Source organism: Salmo salar, chromosome ssa18 (assembly GCF_905237065.1).
Source record: "Salmo salar chromosome ssa18, Ssal_v3.1, whole genome shotgun sequence".
In the NCBI taxonomy this organism is placed as follows: domain Eukaryota; kingdom Metazoa; phylum Chordata; class Actinopteri; order Salmoniformes; family Salmonidae; genus Salmo; species Salmo salar.
In genome coordinates this window covers 33,971,098-33,993,226 of record NC_059459.1, presented here as the reverse complement: position 1 = coordinate 33,993,226, position 22,129 = coordinate 33,971,098, and the positions used below count along the sequence as shown (strand labels likewise).

Below are 22,129 nucleotides of genomic sequence, written 5' to 3'. Positions count from 1 at the left end.
AACTTCACCATGCTCAAAGGGATATTCAATCTCTGCTTTTATTTACCCATCTACCAATAGGTCTTCTTTGTGAGGCATTGGAAAACCTCCCTGGTCCTTGTGGTTGAATCTGTGTTTGAAATTGACTGCTCGACTGAGGGACCCTACAGATAATTTTATGTGTGGGGTACAGAGATGAGGTAGTCATTCAAAACTCATGTGAGTCCATGCAACTTATTATGTGACTTGTTAAGCAAATATTTACTCCTGAAAACTTATTGACTCAAGAGATTTCAGTTTTTCATTTTTAATTAAAATGTTAAAAAACAATTCAGCCATCGTCGACGGTGACGACATCGTGATGTGACAAACAACGGTTTAGTCTATTTGAACTTGACTAGCGCCGCAAAGTAAAGTCTCGCAACGCACAGCAGGACAGCACACATCAGGACGGTACACAGCAGGACAGCACACATCAGGACAGCACACATCAGGACGGTACACATCAGGACAGCACACATCAGGACGGTACACAGCAGGACAGCACACATCAGGACAGCACACATCAGGACGGTACACATCAGGACAGCACACATCAGAACGGTACACAGCAGGACAGCAGGACAGCACACATCAGGACGGTACACAGCAGGACGGTACACATCAGGACGGTACACAGCAGGACGGTACACAGCAGGACAGCAGGACAGCACACGTCAGGACGGTACACAGCAGGACGGTACACAGCAGGACAGCACACATCAGGACGGTACACAGCAGGACGGTACACAGCAGGACAGCACACATCAGGACGGTACACAGCAGGACGGTACACAGCAGGACAGCACACATCAGGACGGTACACAGCAGGACGGTACACAGCAGGACAGCAGGACAGCAGGTCAGCACACATCAGGACGGTACACAGCAGGACAGCACACATTAGGACAGCACACATCAGGACGGTACACAGCAGGACAGTACACATTAGGACAGCACACATCAGGACGGTACACAGCAGGACAGTACACATCAGGACGGTACACAGCAGGACAGCACACATCAGGACGGTACACAGCAGGACAGTACACATTAGAACAGCACACATCAGGACGGTACACATCAGGACAGCACACAGCAGGACAGCAGGACAGCACACATCATGATGTAGTCCTATAAGCTAGCTCACTACGTTAAGACAGCCTGTTCCTCATCATGATGTAGTCCTATAACCTAGCTCACTACATTAAGACAGCCTGTTCCTCATCATGATGTAGTCCTATAAGCTAGCTCACTACGTTAAGACAGTCTGTTCCCCATCATGATTTAGTCCTATAACCTAGCTCACTACGTTAAGACAGCCTGTTCCTGGTCAGACAGTCACTGCTCCATCATGTGACAGACAGACAGACAGACAGACAGACAGACAGACAGACAGACAGACAGACAGACAGACAGACAGACAGACAGACAGACAGACAGACAGACAGACAGACAGACAGACAGACAGACAGACAGACGAACAGACAGACAGACAGACAGACAGACAGACAGACAGACAGACAGACAGACAGACAGACAGACAGACAGACAGACAGACAGACAGACAGACAGACAGACAGACAGACAGACGAACAGACAGACAGACAGACGAGACAGACAGACAGACAGACAGACAGACAGACAGACAGACAGAACAGACAGACAGACAGACAGACAGACAGACAGACAGACAGACAGAACAGACAGACAGACAGACAGACAGACAGACAGACAGACAGACAGACAGACAGACAGACAGACAGACAGACAGACAGACAGACAGACAGACAGACAGACAGACAGACAGACAGACAGACAGACAGACAGACAGACAGACAGACAGACAGACAGACAGACAGACAGACAGACAGACAGACAGACAGACAGACAGACAGACAGACAGACAGACAGACAGACAGACAGACAGACAGACAGACAGACAGACAGACAGACAGACAGACAGACAGACAGACAGACAGACAGACAGACAGACAGACAGACAGACAGACAGACAGACAGACAGACAGACAGACAGACAGACAGACAGACAGACAGACAGAGAGAGACCTGTTCTGCTCCTCCACCAGAAAGGCATATTAGAAAAGATGTGCCATTGCTTGCAATTACCCTCTGCCCCGACTTACAACAACATTATCTTTCGTCATGATTCATCCAGTTGCATTCAATTTCGCTCTATCGCCCAACTGTTGTTTAAGCTGTTTTTTTATATATTTATTTTTATATATATCAAAGGGGGGGCGATAGCATCTTATATCACAATGTTTTATCGGTACATAATCACAATAGGACAAACGTTGACATGGCCCAACCCTACTAAATAGGGAATAGGGTGTCATCTGGCTCTGGTCAAATTTCAATTAATTGATGCTTAAAGGGCCAATCTGCAGTTGAAACAATAACAAAACGTCTCCTTGCCCCAGTTTTGGTTAAACGCTGAGGGATGGAGCTGGAGAAATGCTCCCTATTACCTTCTGTTATAAAACTGTTCTTATGAATAACCTTACAGCTCTGTCTTGCTGCCTAAATCTCTTTTGTTTGTCTTTTGCAGAAGGCCTACATAAATTAATAAATTAACAAATGAATGAATGTGAATAATGTAGATAATTAACATGTTGTAATTAAACAGTCTCAATATGCTCATTCAGAGCAGCCAGTGACAATTCCCTCCATATTGACCTGCTAGTTCAGTCTTAATGACTTTGTCTGCATCCCAAAACTATTCCCTATATAGTGCAGTTCTTCAAAAGTAGTGTACTATATAGGGAATAACATGACATTTTGGACGAGTCCTTTATTTCTGCTTCAGCAAGCCTTCTATAAACACAACGAGATATTCCTGCTACTTTACTGACCACGTATACAACTTGTGTTTAAATCAAATTACAGCTGAAAATATGTTATTGTAAATTAAAAACAAGCTTTACAGTAAATGAGCTGATACAGTAAATACAACTCAGAGGGTATTTGTAGATTCCCCTTGTTTTGTTAGATGTGATGACATGTTAATGACTGGGTGATTGTGTGTTGAACAAATCCATGAACAACAATTTCCTCAAATTCCATTTAAGAATCAATCCAAACATGGTGGTCTTGTAATTATAGTCAACTATACAATGAAAGCAATACACACACCGAACAAGAATATAAATGCAACATGCAACAATTTCTAAGATTTTACTGAGTCACAGTTCATATAAGGAAATCAGTCAATTTCCTTATATGATAAATGTATTACAGTAAGGCAATTTCCATACTCTAATAAATTCAATAAATTTAGGCCCTGATCTAGGCATTTCACATGATTGGGAATACAGATATGCATCTGCTGGTCACAGATACTTTAAAAATGAGGGATGTGGATCAGAAAACCAGTCAGTATCTGGTGTGACCACCACTTGCCTCATTCACCATGACATATCTCTTTCACATAGAGTTGATCAGGCTGTTGGTTGTGGCCTGTGGAATGTTGTCCCACTCCTATTTAATGACTGTGAAAAGTTGCAGGATATTGGTGGGAACTGGAACACGCTGTTGTACCCGTCAATCCAGAGCATCCCAAACATGCTCAATGGGTGACATGTCTGGTGAGTATGCAGGCCATGGAACAACTGGGACATGTTCAGCTTCCAGGAATTGTGTACAGATGATTGCGACATGGGGCCATGCATTATCATGCTGAAACATGAGGTGATGGCGGCGGATGAATGGCATGACAATGGGCATCAGGAGGTGAAGTCAGTTACGGCACCGAACTGCAGTCAGGTCAAAACCTTGGTGAGTATGACGAGCATGCAGATGAGCTTCCCGCAGATGATCCCGCAGGTGGAGAAGCCGGATGTGGAGGTCCTGGGCTGGAGTGGTTACACGTGATCTGTGGTTGTGAGGCCGGTTGGACATACTGCCAAATTCTCTAAAATGACTTGAGGCAGCTTATGGTAGAGAAATAAACATTCAATTATCTGTAAACATCTCTGGTGGACATTCCTGCAGTCAGCATGCCAATTGCACGCTCCCTCAAAACTTGAGTCATCTGTGGCATTGTGTCATGTGACATAACTGCACATTTTAGAGTGGCCTTTTATTGTCCCAACCTCAAGGTGCACCTGTGCAATGATCATGCTATTTAATCAGCTTCTTGATATGCCTCACCTGTCAGGTGGATGGATTATCTTGGCAAAGAGTAAATACTCCCTAACAGGGATGTAAACAAATTTGTGCAAAAAATCTGAGAGAAATAAGCTTTTTGTGCATATGTAAAATGTCTGGGATCTTTCATTTCAGCTCATGAAACATGAGACCAACACTTTACATGTTGCATTAATATTTCTGTTCAGTATACTGTTACAGGTTTTGGTTTTTCCATTTATGTTTTGTGGTTGGACTTTAGCACGTATAGTTCGTTAGCACGTAGGGCACACGGATTGGTGTTACCTCGTTAGTCAGTATGTGTTACACCTGTGCTGGCCTAGGTGCTATTTAAGAGTGGCTGGCCCACTACTCCAGTTGTCTTGATATATGCAGATGGTTAACACCTTTAGTTGGCTCTCCCTAGTCTGTCTGATTTCCCTGATTTTGTTTTGCGCCACCTTTTTGGTTTGCTTCCTGTCTTTAAGATTGGTGTGGGTTTTTCTTTTGTTTGCCTCTTCTTAGGCAAATTTAGTGGGTACTCATGGTGGCTGTCTTTTAAGGTCCAGTTGTTGTTGCTAGTCAAATTTCAGTGGAGTTCCTCATTGAGTGTCTTTCAGAACCCCTCCTAAAACCCCATCTGTTTCATTTTGGTTGTTGTCAGTGACTTTGTTAGTTATGCCTTCTGTTTGAGTGATATTATTTTGTTTTCTTGCTGGGTAATGTAACAATATATTTAATTTCAGTTTTATCAGTAGGTCTAATAATAAGGACAGTTCTACTACACAATAGACCAGTCTGTAGTTATGTTATTTTACAACATGAGGAAGTATATTTTCTCCTGTAGTTATGTATTATTTGAGGAAGTACATTTTCTCCTGTAGGTATGTATTATTTGAGGAAGTACCTTTTCTCCTGCACACTACTCTACATGTAATCCTCCATCCTCCTGTTCTCAGCAGGCATTCACAACCTATTTTCTTCTCTCTCTGAATAGAATAGAACAATTATGTGGATCTAAAAAGTTCCAGCTGCGAGAGGTAATTGAGGATAGAAGCTGGAGGATTATTATTTAATGTCCCTCTTTTGTTTCTCTCAGATGGATTCTCCTGTAAGAGCCTATAAGAAGGTTAACATTGAGATGAATCATAACAGCTTTTTAATCTGTCTCCTGTATTGCTCTTCATTTTTCACAAAGCCAGGTGTCAAGATTTATTAATCATCTTCTCTCTAGACCCCTGTTAAGGAAGTGCAGGTTGAGGCTCTTTATATAATATGATTATAAATGTATAGTTAATATACATTTGGAACAATTCCATACATGTTGACATAATCAGGCTGTGTTTTATGGTAGTGTGCGTGTATCATAGCTTTGATGTCTTCACTATTGTTCTACAATGTAGAAAATAGTAAAAATAAAGAAAAACCCTAGAATGAGTAGGTGTGTCAACTTTTGACTGGTACTGTATATACTAAACAAAAATATAAACGCAACATGTAAAGGGTTGGTCCCATGTTTCATGAGATGAAATAAATATTCCAGAAACGTTCCATACACACTAAAAGTTGTCTACATTTGTCTACAGTACATCCCTGTCAGTGAGCATTTCTAATTTGCCAAGACAATCAAGAAGCTGAGCAAACAGCATGATCAGTGCTGTTTGTCCTAGCACCATGTGCTAAGGACAATAAAAGGCCACTCCTAAATGTGCAGTTTTGTCAGATTCCTCAACTTTGAGGGAGTGCGCAATTGGCATGCTGTTGCCAGAAAATTGAATGTTAATTTCTCTACCATAAACTGCCTCCAACTTCATTTTAGAGAATATGACAGTATGTCCAACTGGCCTCACAACCACAAGTAATCACACCAGCCCAGGACCGCCACATCCGGCTTCTTCACCTGCGGGATCATCTGAGACCAGCCACCTGGACAAACTGTGGTTTGCACAACCAAATAATTATTTCATCAGTGCTGGTGGTAAGATATTCCATGCAGGAATGTTTTGGGGATTGCATGGGGCCATAATTATCAACCTGACCTTGAATAGTGTTTTAAATCAGACTTCTGTATTAGTTTTATAATGTGACAGAAATTCACTTTTTACCTTACGTATAATAACAATTCTATCCTTTTGTCTTTTGACAAAATAAAACATAAATAGCATACCAAATCTAAGATCCCTCGTTGCATATTTCTCACACTGTGGATGATTCACCTAAATAAGATTCCAAATGTGTTTTAGTTTGAGCATGATATTGCTAATATGTGCAATTTCCTACTGATAACCAAATTCATTACATCAACACATTTCTGACGCTTGCATGTATTCTGAAAACTTCACCATTTATTCTCCCATAAATCTGTATTGAAATGAATGTAAAAGCCCCTCGCTATAACACCTGACGACTTTATTTTCATGTCAACCGTTGAAACGAGTTGGAATGAATGTTGACATCCCATTTGGAGAGGGGCTTTGCCATCGCTGATGGATGAAGCGAAGCAATATGAGAATAAATTTGATAATAGCATCAAAGTGACACAATGAGTTACAGTATTCACTGGCGGGAGCAGATGACACACTATAGCAGCTGCATAAAAACACATTTTCAATTTACAAATCATTATGTGCCTAGATCAAGCCCCCGAGCAGCCAATTCAACCACTAGACCGAAGCCATATTAACGTTTTGCCAAATCCTTCTCGTTTTCCTTCCACTCTTTCATCTCCTATTTTTCTTCCATTCTTTCCTCTTTTCTCTCTTTTTTTACTTACACACTTTTTTGTTCCCTCTCTTCTCTTGAAAAAGTTCTGTTACATGTCTTATTAGAGCAAATATTTCTTTGGAAGCTGAAGTCGGTTGGTTGAACCAATCCAAAATATATCCTCTGGCCCTGCTCCCTGGGGCAGACACTATCTGTTTCCTCAGACCAGCTTAGAGGGAAGGGGAGAAAGTAATGACTTGTGCAATGGTTGCATCCAAATTGGCACCCTATTCCCTATATGGTGTAATACTTTGGACCAGGGCCCTGGTCGAAAGTAGTGCACCGTACAGGAATACAGTGTTATTTGGGAAGCAGCCGAGGCTGAGCGCACAGGGGCCTAAGAATAAAAGAAGCATCTTCAGTTGGGAATTGGGCCATGCACATCAGGCTGTTCTGTTGCTCCCCAGAGTGGCAATACCTCTGAGAGTTCCCCCTCCACCCTCCCCTGTTTCCACTGGAAAAGGATAAATTGATGATACAGTGAAGAAGACAAATGAAATTAATCTTCCAACCAGCTGACAGGAAGCAGGATTAGATTGGTCCTCTAACAAAAAAAAAGCTCAATATAGGTGTCTTGTGTGTAAAACATGTCCTGAATGGATGGTAGCAGAGCAAAACAACAATAGTGTGGTGAAATTAAAGAGCCCTAATGAAACAACAGAATGTAATGGTGAAACTAAAGAGCCTAATGAAATAACAGAATGTAGTGGTGAAACTAAAGAGCCTAATGAAATAACAGACACAGAATGTAGTGGTGAAACTAAAGAGCCTAATGAAATAACAGACCACAATGTAATGCTGAAACTAAAGAGCCTAATGAAACACCAGAATGTAGTGGTGAAACTAAAGAGCCCTAATGAAATAACAGAATGTAGTGGTGAAACTAAAGAGCCTAATGAAACAACAGACCAACAGAATGTAATGGTGAAACTAAAGAGCCCTAATGAAATAACAGAATGTAGTGGTGAAACTAAAGAGCCCTAATGAAATAACAGACCAACAATGTAATGCTGAAACTAAAGAGCCTAATGAAAAACAGACCAACAGAATGTAATGGTGAAACTAAAGAGCCTAATGAAATACGACCAACAGAATGTAGTGGTGAAACTAAAGAGCCTAATGAAATAACAGAATGTAGTGGTGAAACTAAAGAACCTAATGAAATAACAGACCAACAGAATGTAATGGTGAAACTAAAGAGCCTAATGAAATAACAGAATGTAGTGGTGAAACTAAAGAGCCCTAATGAAATAACAGAATGTAGTGGTGAAACTAAAGAGCCTAATGAAACAACAGACCAACAGAATGTAATGGTGAAACTAAAGAGCCTAATGAAATAACAGAATGTAGTGGTGAAACTAAAGGGCCTAATGAAATAACAGAATGTAGTGGTGAAACTAAAGAGCCTAATGAAATAACAGAATGTAGTGTTGAAACTAAGGAGCCTAATGAAACAACAGACCAACAGAATGTAGTGGTGAAACTAAAGAGCCCTAATGAAATAACAGAATGTAGTGGTGAAACTAAAGAACCTAATGAAATAACAGACCAACAGAATGTAATGGTGAAACTAAAGAGCCTAATGAAATAACAGAATGTAGTGGTGAAACTAAAGAGCCCTAATGAAATAACAGAATGTAGTGGTGGAACTAAAGAGCCTAATGAAATAACAGAATGTAGTGGTGAAACTAAAGAGCCTAATGAAATAACAGAATGTAATGGTGAAACTAAAGAGCATAATGAAATAACAGACCAACAGGAAGTAGTGGTGAAACTAAAGAACCCTAATGAAACAACAGAATGTAGTGGTGAAACTAAAGAGCCCTAATGAAACAACAGAATGTAGTGGTGAAACTAAAGAGCCTAATGAAATAACAGAATGTAGTGGTGAAACTAAAGAGCCCTAATGAAAGAACAGAATGTAGTGGTGAAACTAAAGAGCCTAATGAAATAACAGAATGTAGTGGTGAAACTAAAGAGCCTAATGAAATAACAGAATGTAGTGTTGAAACTAAAGAGCGTAATGAAATAACAGAATGTAGTGGTGAAACTAAAGAGCCCTAATGAAACAACAGACCAACAGAATGTAATGGTGAAACTAAAGAACCTAATGAAATAACAGAATGTAATTGTGAAACTAAAGAGCATAATGAAATAACAGAATGTAGTAGTGAAACTAAAGAACCTAATGAAATAACAGAATGTAATGGTGAAATTAAAGAGCCTAATGAAACAACAAAATGTAGTGGTGAAACTAAAGAGCCTAATGAAATAACAGAATGTAGTAGTGAAACTAAAGAACCTAATGAAATAACAGAATGTAATGGTGAAATTAAAGAGCCTAATGAAATAACAGAATGTAGTGTTGAAACTAAAGAGCCTAATGAAATAACAGAATGTAGTGGTGAAACTAAGGAGCCTAATGAAACAACAGAATGTAGTGGTGAAACTAAAGAGCCTAATGAAACAACAGACCAACAGAATGTAATGGTGAAACTAAAGAGCCTAATGAAATAACAGAATGTAGTGGTGAAATTAAAGAGCCTAATGAAACAACAGACCAACAGAATGTAATGGTGAAACTAAAGAGCCTAATGAAATAACAGAATGTAGTGGTGAAACTAAAGAGCCCTAATGAAATAACAGACCAACAGAATGCAGTGGTGAAACTAAAGAGCCTAATGAAATAACAGACCAACAGAATGTAATGGTGAAACTAAAGAGCCCTAATGAAATAACAGACCAACAGAATGTAGTGGTGAAACTAAAGAGCCTAATGAAATAACAGAATGTAATGGTGAAACTAAAGAGCCTAATGAAATAACAGAATGTAATGGTGAAACTAAAGAGCCTAATGAAATAACAGAATGTAGTGGTGAAACTAAAGAGCCTAATGAAATAACAGAATGTAGTGGTGAAACTAAAGAGCCCTAATGAAATAACAGACCAACAGAATGTAATGGTGAAACTAAAGAGCCTAATGAAATAACAGAATGTAGTGGTGAAACTAAAGAACCTAATGAAATAACAGAATGTAATTGTGAAACTAAAGAGCATAATGAAATAATAGAATGTAGTAGTGAAACTAAAGAACCTAATGAAATAACAGAATGTAATGGTGAAATTAAAGAGCCTAATGAAATAACAGAATGTAGTGGTGAAACTAAAGAGCCTAATGAAATAACAGACCAACAGAATGTAATGGTGAAACTAAAGAGCCCTAATGAAATAACAGAATGTAGTGGTGAAACTAAAGAGCCCTAATGAAATAACAGACCAACAGAATGTAATGGTGAAACTAAAGAGCCTAATGAAATAACAGAATGTAGTGGTGAAACTAAAGAGCCTAATGAAATAACAGAATGTAGTGGTGAAACTAAAGAGCCTAATGAAATAACAGAATGTAGTGGTGAAACTAAAGAGCCTAATGAAACAACAAAATGTAGTGGTGAAACTAAAGAGCCTAATGAAATAACAGAATGTAGTGTTGAAACTAAAGAGCCTAATGAAATAACAAAATGTAGTGGTGAAACTAAAGAGCCTAATGAAATAACAGAATGTAGTGGTGAAACTAAAGAGCCTAATGAAATAACAGAATGTAGTGTTGAAACTAAAGAGCCTAATGAAATAACAGAATGTAGTGTTGAAACTAAGGAGCCTAATGAAACAACAGACCAACAGAATGTAGTGGTGAAACTAAAGAGCCCTAATGAAATAACAGAATGTAGTGGTGAAACTAAAGAGCCTCATGAAACAACAGACTAATAGAATGTAGTGGTGAAACTAAAGAGCCTCATGAAATAACAGACCAACAGAATGTAATGGTGAAACTAAAGAGCCTAATGAAATAACAGAATGTAGTGGTGAAACTAAAGAGCCTAATGAAACAACAGACCAACAGAATGCAGTGGTGAAACTAAAGAGCCCTAATGAAATAACAGACCAACAGAATGCAGTGGTGAAACTAAAGAGCCCTAATGAAATAACAGACCAACAGAATGTAATGGTGAAACTAAAGAACCTAATCAAATAACAGAATGTAGTGGTGAAATTAAAGAACCTCATGAAATAACAGAATGTAGTGGTGAAATTAAAGAGCCTAATGAAATAACAGAATGTAGTGGTGAAATTAAAGAGCCTAATGAAATAACAGAAAGTAGTGGTGAAATTAAAGAGCCTAATGAAATAACAGAATGTAATGGTGAAACTAAAGAGCCTAATGAAATAACAGAATGTAGTGGTGAAACTAAAGACCCTAATGAAACAACAGACCATCAGAATGTAGACACAGTTGAAGACAGATTACCTTTAGATTAAAACAAGTATTGTGGATGTATCTCCTGTTATCACTCTTGAAACATTATATCAAAGGGAACTGTGCTGTGTGTACAATACGATTCATTAAAATGATCACCCTTTGTGCTGTAGACAGTTTCTCTTTAAGGTTTGTTTTAGCCAGTTCCAGCGTCAGACTATCATGAAGCAGCCAGCTAGTCCCAGTACGGTCCTGATATCATGAAGCAGCCAGCTAGTCCCAATACGGTCCTAATATCATGAAGCAGCCAGCTAGTCCCAATACGGTCCTGATATCATGAAGCAGCCAGCTAGACCCAGCATGGTCCTGATATCATGAAGCAGCCAGCTAGTCCCAATACGGTCCTGATATCATGAAGCAGCCAGCTAGTCCCAATACGGTCCTGATATCATGAAGCAGCCAGCTAGTCCCAATACGGTCCTGATATCATGAAGCAGCCAGCTAGTCCCAATACGGTCCTGATATCATGAAGCAGCCAGCTAGACCCAGCATGGTCCTGATATCATGAAGCAGCCAGCTAGTCCCAATATGGTCCTGATATCATGAAGCAGCCAGCTAGTCCCAATACGGTCCTGATATCATGAAGCAGCCAGCTAGTACCAATACGGTCCTGATATCATGAAGCAGCCAGCTAGTCCCAGCATGGTCCTGATATCATGAAGCAGCCAGCTAGTCCCAGCATGGTCCTGATATCATGAAGCAGCCAGCTAGTCCCAATATGGTCCTGATATCATGAAGTAGCCAGCTAGTCCCAATACGGTCCTGATATCATGAAGTAGCCAGCTAGTCCCAATACGGTACTGATATCATGAAGTAGCCAGCTAGTCCCAATACGGTACTGATATCATAAAGCAGCCAGCTAGTCCCAATACAGTACTGATATCATGAAGTAGCCAGCTAGTCCCAATACGGTCCTGATATCATGAAGTAGCCAGCTAGTCCCAATACGGTCCTGATATCATGAAGTAGCCAGCTAGTCCCAATACGGTACTGATATCATGGAGCAGCCAGCTAGACCCACCATGGTCCTGATATCATGAAGCAGCCAGCTAGACCCACCACGGTCCTGATATCATGAAGCAGCCAACTAGACCAACCATGGTCCTGATATCATGAAGCAGCCAACTAGACCCACCATGGTCCTGATATCATGAAGCAGCCATCTAGACCCACCATGGTCCTGATATCATGAAGCAGCCAGCTAGACCCACCACGGTCCTGATATCATGAAGCAGCCAGCTAGACCCACCATGGTCCTGATATCATGAAGCAGCCATCTATATCCACCATGGTCCTGATATCATGAAGCAGCCATCTAGACCCACCATGGTCCTGATATCATGAAGCAGCCAGCTAGACCCACCACGGTCCTGATATCATGAAGCAGCCATCTAGACCCACCATGGTCCTGATATCATGAAGCAGCCAGCTAGACCCACCACGGTCCTGATATCATAAAGCAGCCAGCTAGTCCCAATAGGGTACTGATATCATGAAGTAGCCAGCTAGTCCCAATACAGTACTGATATCATAAAGCAGCCAGCTAGTCCCAATACAGTACTGATATCATGAAGTAGCCAGCTAGTCCCAATACGGTCCTGATATCATGAAGTAGCCAGCTAGTCCCAATACGGTACTGATATCATGAAGTAGCCAGCTAGTCCCAATACGGTACTGATATCATAAAGCAGCCAGCTAGTCCCAATACAGTACTGATATCATGAAGTAGCCAGCTAGTCCCAATACGGTCCTGATATCATGAAGTAGCCAGCTAGTCCCAATACGGTCCTGATATCATGAAGTAGCCAGCTAGTCCCAATACGGTCCTGATATCATGAAGTAGCCAGCTAGTCCCAATACGGTACTGATATCATGGAGCAGCCAGCTAGACCCACCATGGTCCTGATATCATGAAGCAGCCAGCTAGACCCACCACGGTCCTGATATCATGAAGCAGCCAACTAGACCCACCATGGTCCTGATTTCATGAAGCAGCCAACTAGACCCACCATGGTCCTGATATCATGAAGCAGCCATCTAGACCCACCATGGTCCTGATATCATGAAGCAGCCAGCTAGACCCACCACGGTCCTGATATCATGAAGCAGCCAGCTAGACCCACCATGGTCCTGATATCATGAAGCAGCCAGCTAGAACCACCATGGTCCTGATATCATGAAGCAGCCAGCTAGACCCACCATGGTCCTGATATCATGAAGCAGCCAGCTAGACCCACCACGGTCCTGATATCATGAAGCAGCCAGCTAGACCCACCATGGTCCTGATATCATGAAGCAGCCAGCTAGACCCACCATGGTCCTGATATCATGAAGCAGCCAGCTAGACCCACCATGGTCCTGATATCATGAAGCAGCCAGCTAGAACCACCATGGTCCTGATATCATGAAGCAGCCAGCTAGACCCACCATGGTCCCGATATCATGAAGCAGCCATCTAGACCCACCATGGTCCTGATATCATGAAGCAGCCAGCTAGACCCACCATGGTCCTGATATCATGAAGCAGCCAGCTAGACCCACCATGGTCCTGATATCATGAAGCAGCCAGCTAGAACCACCATGGTCCTGATATCATGAAGCAGCCAGCTAGACCCACCATGGTCCCGATATCATGAAGCAGCCAGCTAGACCCACCATGGTCCCGATATCATGAAGCAGCCATCTAGACCCACCATGGTCCTGATATCATGAAGCAGCCAGCTAGACCCACCATGGTCCTGATATCATGAAGCAGCCATCTAGACCCACCATGGTCCTGATATCATGAAGCAGCCAGCTAGACCCACCACGGTCCTGATATCATGAAGCAGCCATCTAGACCCACCACGGTCCTGATATCATGAAGCAGCCAGCTAGACCCACCACGGTCCTGATATCATGAAGCAGCCAGCTAGACCCACCATGGTCCTGATATCATGAAGCAGCCAGCTAGAACCACCATGGTCCTGATATCATGAAGCAGCCAGCTAGACCCACCATGGTCCCGATATCATGAAGCAGCCATCTAGACCCACCATGGTCCTGATATCATGAAGCAGCCAGCTAGACCCACCATGGTCCTGATATCATGAAGCAGCCAGCTAGACCCACCACGGTCCTGATAAGCTGTAGTCCTCTCACATTGATCTCTTTGTCACCGAGGGGTAAAGGAGTCCTACGGTGGCCCTAACGGGGAAAGTAGCTTTTAGAATTTGGTGACAGCAGGGTTAAAATGAAATAATCTTTACCTGCGTTTCCAGGACGACAGACACACTTGAAGCCTCCAGGTTTGTTGATACAGACGGCCTCGTGAAGGCAAGGTGAAACTTCACACTCATTAATATCCAGGTCACACAGGGTGCCAAAATATCCAGCTGGGCAATTACAGTGGAACCTAGACAGTAACAAGAACAACTATTAGTGATGGGATGACAATGATTATAGGAAGTTGAATAGTTAAGGCAGTATTAAAAAGAAGAAGAACATTTAGAGGTGGAAGGACAATTATTATACTAATGTATTTAACTATATTCCCAGCAACACAACACCCATAGGATGACCAATCACAACACCCATAGGATGACCAATCACAACACCCATAGGATGACCAATCACAACACCCATAGGATGACCAATCACAACACCCATAGGATGACCAAACACAACACCCATTGGATGACCAAACACAACACCCATTGGATGACCAATCACAACACCCATAGGATGACCAATCACAACACCCATAGGATGACCAATCACAACACCCATAGGATGACCAAACACAACACCCATAGGATGACCAAACACAACACCCATAGGATGACCAATCACAACACCCATAGGATGACCAAACACAACACCCATAGGATGACCAATCACAACACCCATAGGATGACCAAACACAACACCCATAGGATGACCAAACACTTACCCAAAATGGCTAGAGAAGATTTTGTTATGTAGCACTCAAGTAAAGAGTGTGTATAATTGATATAAGTGATGTAGTATCCTAAGTCATTCTGTATTAAGTGCCCTCCTGTCCATTTGAAATGTTACGGTTGTTTTCATATTGGCATTATTGATAGTAGAGAGCACTGCCAATTCCTTTGATGTTTTCTCCATCTATCCTCCTATGACTTGATGCCTGTTTTCTCCATCTATCCTCCTATGGCTTTATGCCTGTTTTCTCCATCTATCTTCCTATGGCTTTATGCCTGTTTTCTCCATCTATCCTCCTATGGCTTTATGCCTGTTTTCTCCATCTATCCTCCTATGACTTGATGCCTGTTTTCTCCATCTATCCTCCTATGGCTTTATGCCTGTTTTCTCCATCTATCCTCCTATGACTTGATGCCTGTTTTCTCCATCTACCCTCCTATGGCTTTATGCCTGTTTTCTCCATCTACCCTCCTATGGCTTTATGCCTGTTTTCTCCATCTACCCTCCTATGGCTTTATGCCTGTTTTCTCCATCTACCCTCCTATGGCTTTATGCCTGTTTTCTCCATCTATCCTCCTATGACTTGATGCCCGTTTTCTCCATCTACCCTCCTATGGCTTTATGCCTGTTTTCTCCATCTATCCTCCTATGACTTTATGCCTGTTTTCTCCATCTATCCTCCTTTTACTTTATGCCTGTTTTCTCCATCTACCCTCCTACGACTTTAGGCCCTAACAGGGAACAGCCTGTCATTAAATGACAGCAGCTTTACAGGAAGCCCTTACTTCTGCACTTAGAATACATTATAAACCCTCCATCATCAGCTCCTTAAACCAACCACAACAACAACAGTGCTGTGAGATGCTGGATCTCACTGCTAATAGGGGACAACACTACAGCTCACTGCTATAGGGGACAACACTACATCTCACTGCTAATAGGGGACAACACTACAGCTCCCTGCTATAGGGGACAACACTACATCTCACTGCTAATAGGGAACAACACTACAGCTCCCTGCTATAGGGAACAACACTACATCTCACTGCTAATAGGGAACAACACTACATCTCACTGCTATAGGGGACAACACTACATCTCACTGCTATAGGGGACAACACTACAGCTCCCTGCTATAGGGGACAACACTACATCTCACTGCTAATAGGGAACAACACTACAGCTCCCTGCTAATAGGGAACAATACTACATCTCACTGCTAATAGGGAACAACACTACATCTCACTGCTATAGGGGACAACACTACATCTCACTGCTATAGGGGACAACACTACAGCTCACTGCTAATAGGGGACAACACTACAGCTCACTGCTAATAGGGGACAACACTACAGCTCACTGCTAATAGGGGACAACACTACAGCTCACTGCTATAGGGGACAACACTACAGCTCACTGCTATAGGGGACAACACTACATCTCACTGCTATAGGGGACAACACTACAGCTCACTGCTAATAGGGGACAACACAACAGCTCACTGCTATAGGGGACCACACTACAGCTCACTGCTATAGGGGACAACACTACAGCTCACTGCTAATAGGGGACAACACTACATCTCACTGCTAATAGGGGACAACACTACAGCTCACTGCTATAGGGGACAACACTACAGCTCACTGCTATAGGGGACAACACTACATCTCACTGCTAATAGGGGACAACACTACAGCTCACTGCTAATAGGGGACAACACTACAGCTCACTGCTATAGGGGACAACACTACAGTTCACTGCTAATAGGGGACAACACTACATCTCACTGCTAATAGGGGACAACACTACAGCTCACTGCTAATAGGGGACAACACTACATCTCACTGCTAATAGGGGACAACACTACAGCTCACTGCTAATAGGGGACAACACTACAGCTCACTGCTATAGGGGACAACACTACATCTCCCTGCTATAGGGGACAACACTACAGCTCACTGCTATAGGGGACAACACTACAGCTCACTGCTATAGTGGACAACACTACAGCTCACTGCTATAGGGGACAACACTACAGCTCACTGCTAATAGGGGACAACACTACAGCTCACTGCTAATAGGGGACAACACTACAGCTCACTGCTATAGGGGACACCACTACAGCTCACTGCTAATAGGGGACAACACTACAGCTCACTGCTATAGGGGACAACACTACAGCTCACTGCTATAGGGGACAACACTACAGCTCACTGCTAATAGGGGACAACACTACAGCTCACTGCTATAGGGGACAACACTACAGCTCACTGCTATAGGGGACAACACTACAGCTCACTGCTATAGGGGACAACACTACAGCTCACTGCTATAGGGGACAACACTACAGCTCACTGCTATAGGGGACAACACTACAGCTCCCTGCTATAGGGGACAACACTACATCTCACTGCTAATAGGGGACAACACTACAGCTTACTGCTATAGGGGACAACACTACAGCTCACTGCTAATAGGGGACAACACTACATCTCACTGCTATAGGGGACAACACTACAGCTTACTGCTATAGGGGACAACACTACAGCTCACTGCTAATAGGGGACAACACTACAGCTCACTGCTAATAGGGGACAACACTACAGCTCACTGCTATAGGGGACACCACTACAGCTCACTGCTAATAGGGGACAACACTACAGCTCACTGCTATAGGGGACAACACTACAGCTCACTGCTATAGGGGACAACACTACAGCTCACTGCTAATAGGGGACAACACTACAGCTTACTGCTATAGGGGACAACACTACAGCTCACTGCTATAGGGGACAACACTACAGCTCACTGCTATAGGGGACAACACTACAGCTCACTGCTATAGGGGACAACACTACAGCTCACTGCTATAGGGGACAACACTACAGCTCCCTGCTATAGGGGACAACACTACATCTCACTGCTAATAGGGGACAACACTACAGCTTACTGCTATAGGGGACAACACTACAGCTCACTGCTAATAGGGGACAACACTACATCTCACTGCTATAGGGGACAACACTACAGCTTACTGCTATAGGGGACAACACTACAGCTCACTGCTATAGGGGACAACACTACAGCTCACTGCTATAGGGGACAACACTACAGCTCACTGCTAATAGGGGACAACACTACAGCTCACTGCTATAGGGGACAACACTACAGCTCACTGCTAATAGGGGACAACACAACAGCTCCCTGCTATAGGGGTCAACACTACAGCTCCCTGCTATAGAGGTCAACACTACAGCTCCCTGCTATAGGGGACAACACTACAGCTCACTGCTAATAGGGGACAACACTACAGCTCACTGCTATAGGGGACAACACTACAGCTCACTGCTATAGGGGATAACACTACAGCTCACTGTTATAGGGGACAACACTACATCTCTTAATGTACCCTACACAGACAGATCTCCATGTACAGTAGATGGATGGTTTGAGCAGCAGAGTAAATAGAGGAACAGCTTGTCTGGACTATAAAGGGAGTAGGGTGCCATGTGGGATGCATCCAGGGTCTGCTTTCATCAGAGAGTCGTTACAGAGGGGTGGACACACCTTAACTGAACTCCCAGAACTGCCCAGTCAGGGGATCGCTATGAGCAGTGCATGCTGGGTCGCCATGGGAGCAGGTATCATGACAGGAGACAAACTGGAGACAAACCATTTAGGACTTAAATTGGCCCTGGGACTTCTCTGCCCATCTGTCGGACTACAGCCTTCTACTACAAGCCCCAGGACTCCCATTAAATACAGTGGAGGGAGAGAGAGAGAGAGGGAGAGGGTGAAGAGAGAGAGAGGGAGAGAGAGCAAGAGGGGGTGAAGAGAGAGAGCAGGAGAGAGAGAGCAAGAGGGGGGTGAAGAGAGAGAGAGGAAAGAGAAAGGTAGAGAGAGAGGGAGAAAGAGAAGGAGAAAGAGGAAGGAAGAGGGGTGGAGAGAGAGAGAGGGAGAGAGAGCAAGAGGGGGTAAAGAGAGAGAGCAGGGGAGAGAGAGCAAGAGGGGGGGGTGAAGAGAGAGAGAGAGGAAAGAGAGAGGTGGAGAGAGAAAGAGAAGGAGAAAGAGGAAGAGAGAAGGGTGGAGAGAGAGAGAAGGCGAGAGGGGGGCTGAATAGAGAGAGAGAGAGAGAGAGAGAGAGAGAGAGAGAGAGAGAGAGAGAGAGAGAGAGAGAGAGAGAGAGCTACCTAGAGAGAAGAAGACTACCCCATGGAGGAATGGAAACCCAATCTAGAGTCATGATGTGTTCCTGCTGAATGCACTCTGCTGTCTTTAGTATGGCAGCTTAAATATGTCAAGGATGAAGAAAGGCCTGTTATATAAGACTGCTGCTGCATCCCAAATGATGCATTACACAGTGCACTTCACCCTGTAATGGTCATAAGTAGTGTACTATGTAGGGAATAGGGTGCCATTTGGGACACATCCGGAGCGCTTCGAAGAATAACCCTGCTAGGTTTAACATAGCTACCTCATGGGGCTCATTTTAAACTTGTTTTTGTTCCTTGCGCTAACGGTTCAAAAACAAATACTTCAGAGAGATAGGATGCGTTCCAAATGTAACCTTATTCCCTATATAGTGCACTACTTTTGACCAGGGTCCATAGGGTTTATAGTGCACTATACAGGGATAGGGATATACAGGGCATAGGGTGCCATTTGGGATACAGATATATACAAATGAGATAAAGACGGTGTTAGCTAGCTAGCTAAGGCTTCAATGATTCATTTAGTGATAGCTTAAATGACCTTGTAAGGTAACGGGGTAAATATTAAAGTGAATATTGTCCTGGTACTGTAGGTACCAACCTGTTAACATGGTCTTGGCAAATGCCTCCATTTTGGCAGGGTCTGGAGGTACACTCGTTGATGTCTTCCTCACAGTGATGGCCAGAAAACCCAGGCTCACAGTCACAGCTGAAAACAAAGGCAATCATTAATATTGATCTCCTCTCTTGCATACAAAATAGAAAATCCATTTGTTTACTCGTAGTGGCACGTGTGAGGAAGAAAAAAAGGATGAAATAACAGATCAATGAAGAGGACTTTATCTGATATTAATTACACATCGGATCTAGATTGATCGGGACCTTTTAGTTTGTGACTGTTTAACTAAACGTTAAACTAAGCTGTAAAGAAGGATTCATATTAACAGCCCTGTTAAAAGGAGAGACGGTTCCTCATTGAACTGACCTCATTTCCACTCCAAAGGGCGTGTTATGAAGCCGCATTATTTTTGCATAGTGTTTATGGAAATATGGCATGAGCCTTTGTTCATTTAACAGTTCATTTAACCATATCACAGGGTCATGCTTAGCATGGTGTAACAGCATCACACTATTCACACACATCTGAACTGAGGCCATAATAACAATAATATATATATATATATATATATATATATATATATATAGAGCACATAATGTAGTATATATATTATATTATAAACTGCGTGGTTCGAGCCCTGAATGCTGATTGGTTGACAGCCGTGATATATCAGACCGTATTCCACGGGTATGACAAAACACTTATTTGTACTGCTCTAATTACGTTGGTAAGCAGTTTAAAATAGCAATAAGGCACCTCAGGGGTTTGTGATATATGGCCAATATACCATGGCTAAGGGCTGTGTCGAGGCACTCCATGTTGCGTCGTGCTTAAAGAACAGCCCTTAGCCGTGGTATATTGGCCATATACCACACCCCCTTGGGCCTTATTGCTTATTAAATGTACAGAGACCGTACTATCAATATATTTATAATATGTTCGGAGGTGGTAAATATAATACAGTTGTGATAAGTATGTGATAGTATTCATTCTACTTCCGGAGTCATCATAAGGGAACCACCATCTTAAGACTGGAGCTCACTATCTACTTGTCTCAATTTCACCATATTCAATAATTGTCACCTTGGAATTAATTGCACTCATTAGCATTAGCGCAATTACTGCTAAATGGGAGCAGGTATTGTGGGTAATTGATCAAATCATTAATCATCTGGTATGAGTTTATAATCCATTATTCATATAACCTGACAGCAATTTTTATCTTTGTTTGTTTGAGTGAGTATCTCTGGGTTGAAAAATGAATGGAAGTGTACCAAATGCCACCCTGTTGCCTATATAGCGCACTACATTTGGTCGGATCCTATAGGGTTCGGGAACAGAGGGCCATTTGGTATGCAGACTGTATATAAGGTGCCCCTCGCGGTTCCCCTTTTACCTGTAGCTGTTGACCCGGTCAAGACAGTGGCCCTGGTTCTGGCATGGGCCTGAGATACACTCGTCGGTGTCAATTTCACAGCGCGTTCCCTGGAATCCTGAAAGATAGATGAGCTGGTCATGGATCAGTAAGCCTCACTACATCCTGAGAGGCCAGCTTGCGAGGCAGCGAACGTCAAGCTCCATGATAACAAAGGCCCTGGTGAATGGAAGGAGTGGAAGTAGAATGTCCATTTTAATGGAACTAGTAGCCCCTGTAGCATCTCTCATCTGCCAGCCCCTCAGTCCTCTCGGTTTCCTCTCTCAGAGGACTAGGCACGTCTAATAATACTGCAGCGGCACAGACAGATTGGAGGTCTGAGGGTTGGAGAGGGGTGGTGGGGAGAATTACGGAGAGTCTGGGGTGGTGCAGAGAGTTAGGGAGAGTCGGGGGTGGTGGGGAGAGTTAGGGAGGGTTGAGGGTGGTGGGGAGAGTCAGGGGATGGTGGGGAGAGTTAGGGAGAGACAGGGGTGGTGGGGAGAGTCGGGGGTGGTTGGGAGAGTTAGGGAGAGTCAGGGGTGGTGGGGAGAGTTAGGGAGAGTCAGGGGTGGTGGGGAGAGTCAGGGAGAGTCGGGGGTGGTGAGGAGAGTTAGGGAGGGTCAGGGGTGGTGGGAGAGTTAGGGAGAGACAGGGGTGGTGGGAGAGTCAGGGAGAGTCGGGGGTGGTGGGGAGAGTTAGGG

At 43.1% G+C, this 22,129-nt stretch overlaps 2 protein-coding genes across 2 annotated transcripts in view; both read right to left on the bottom strand.

Moving 5' to 3' along the window:
• Positions 1–922, bottom strand: part of LOC106577318 (protein eyes shut homolog) — a 52,465-nt gene extending 51,543 nt beyond the window's left edge. Inside the window, exon 1 of the mRNA XM_045701766.1 lies at positions 625–922. Coding sequence (XP_045557722.1) covers positions 625–922 — 298 coding nt within the window. The remainder of the gene's footprint in view (positions 1–624) is intronic.
• An 18,875-nt stretch (positions 923–19,797) lies between these two features.
• LOC106577282 (protein eyes shut homolog) overlaps positions 19,798–22,129 on the bottom strand; it is a 222,385-nt gene continuing 220,053 nt past the window's right edge. The window contains exons 24-26 of the mRNA XM_045701765.1: positions 21,411–21,507; positions 19,997–20,104; positions 19,798–19,807 (exon numbers count right to left, since the gene is read on the bottom strand). Coding sequence (XP_045557721.1) covers positions 19,798–19,807; positions 19,997–20,104; positions 21,411–21,507 — 215 coding nt within the window. The remainder of the gene's footprint in view (positions 19,808–19,996; positions 20,105–21,410; positions 21,508–22,129) is intronic.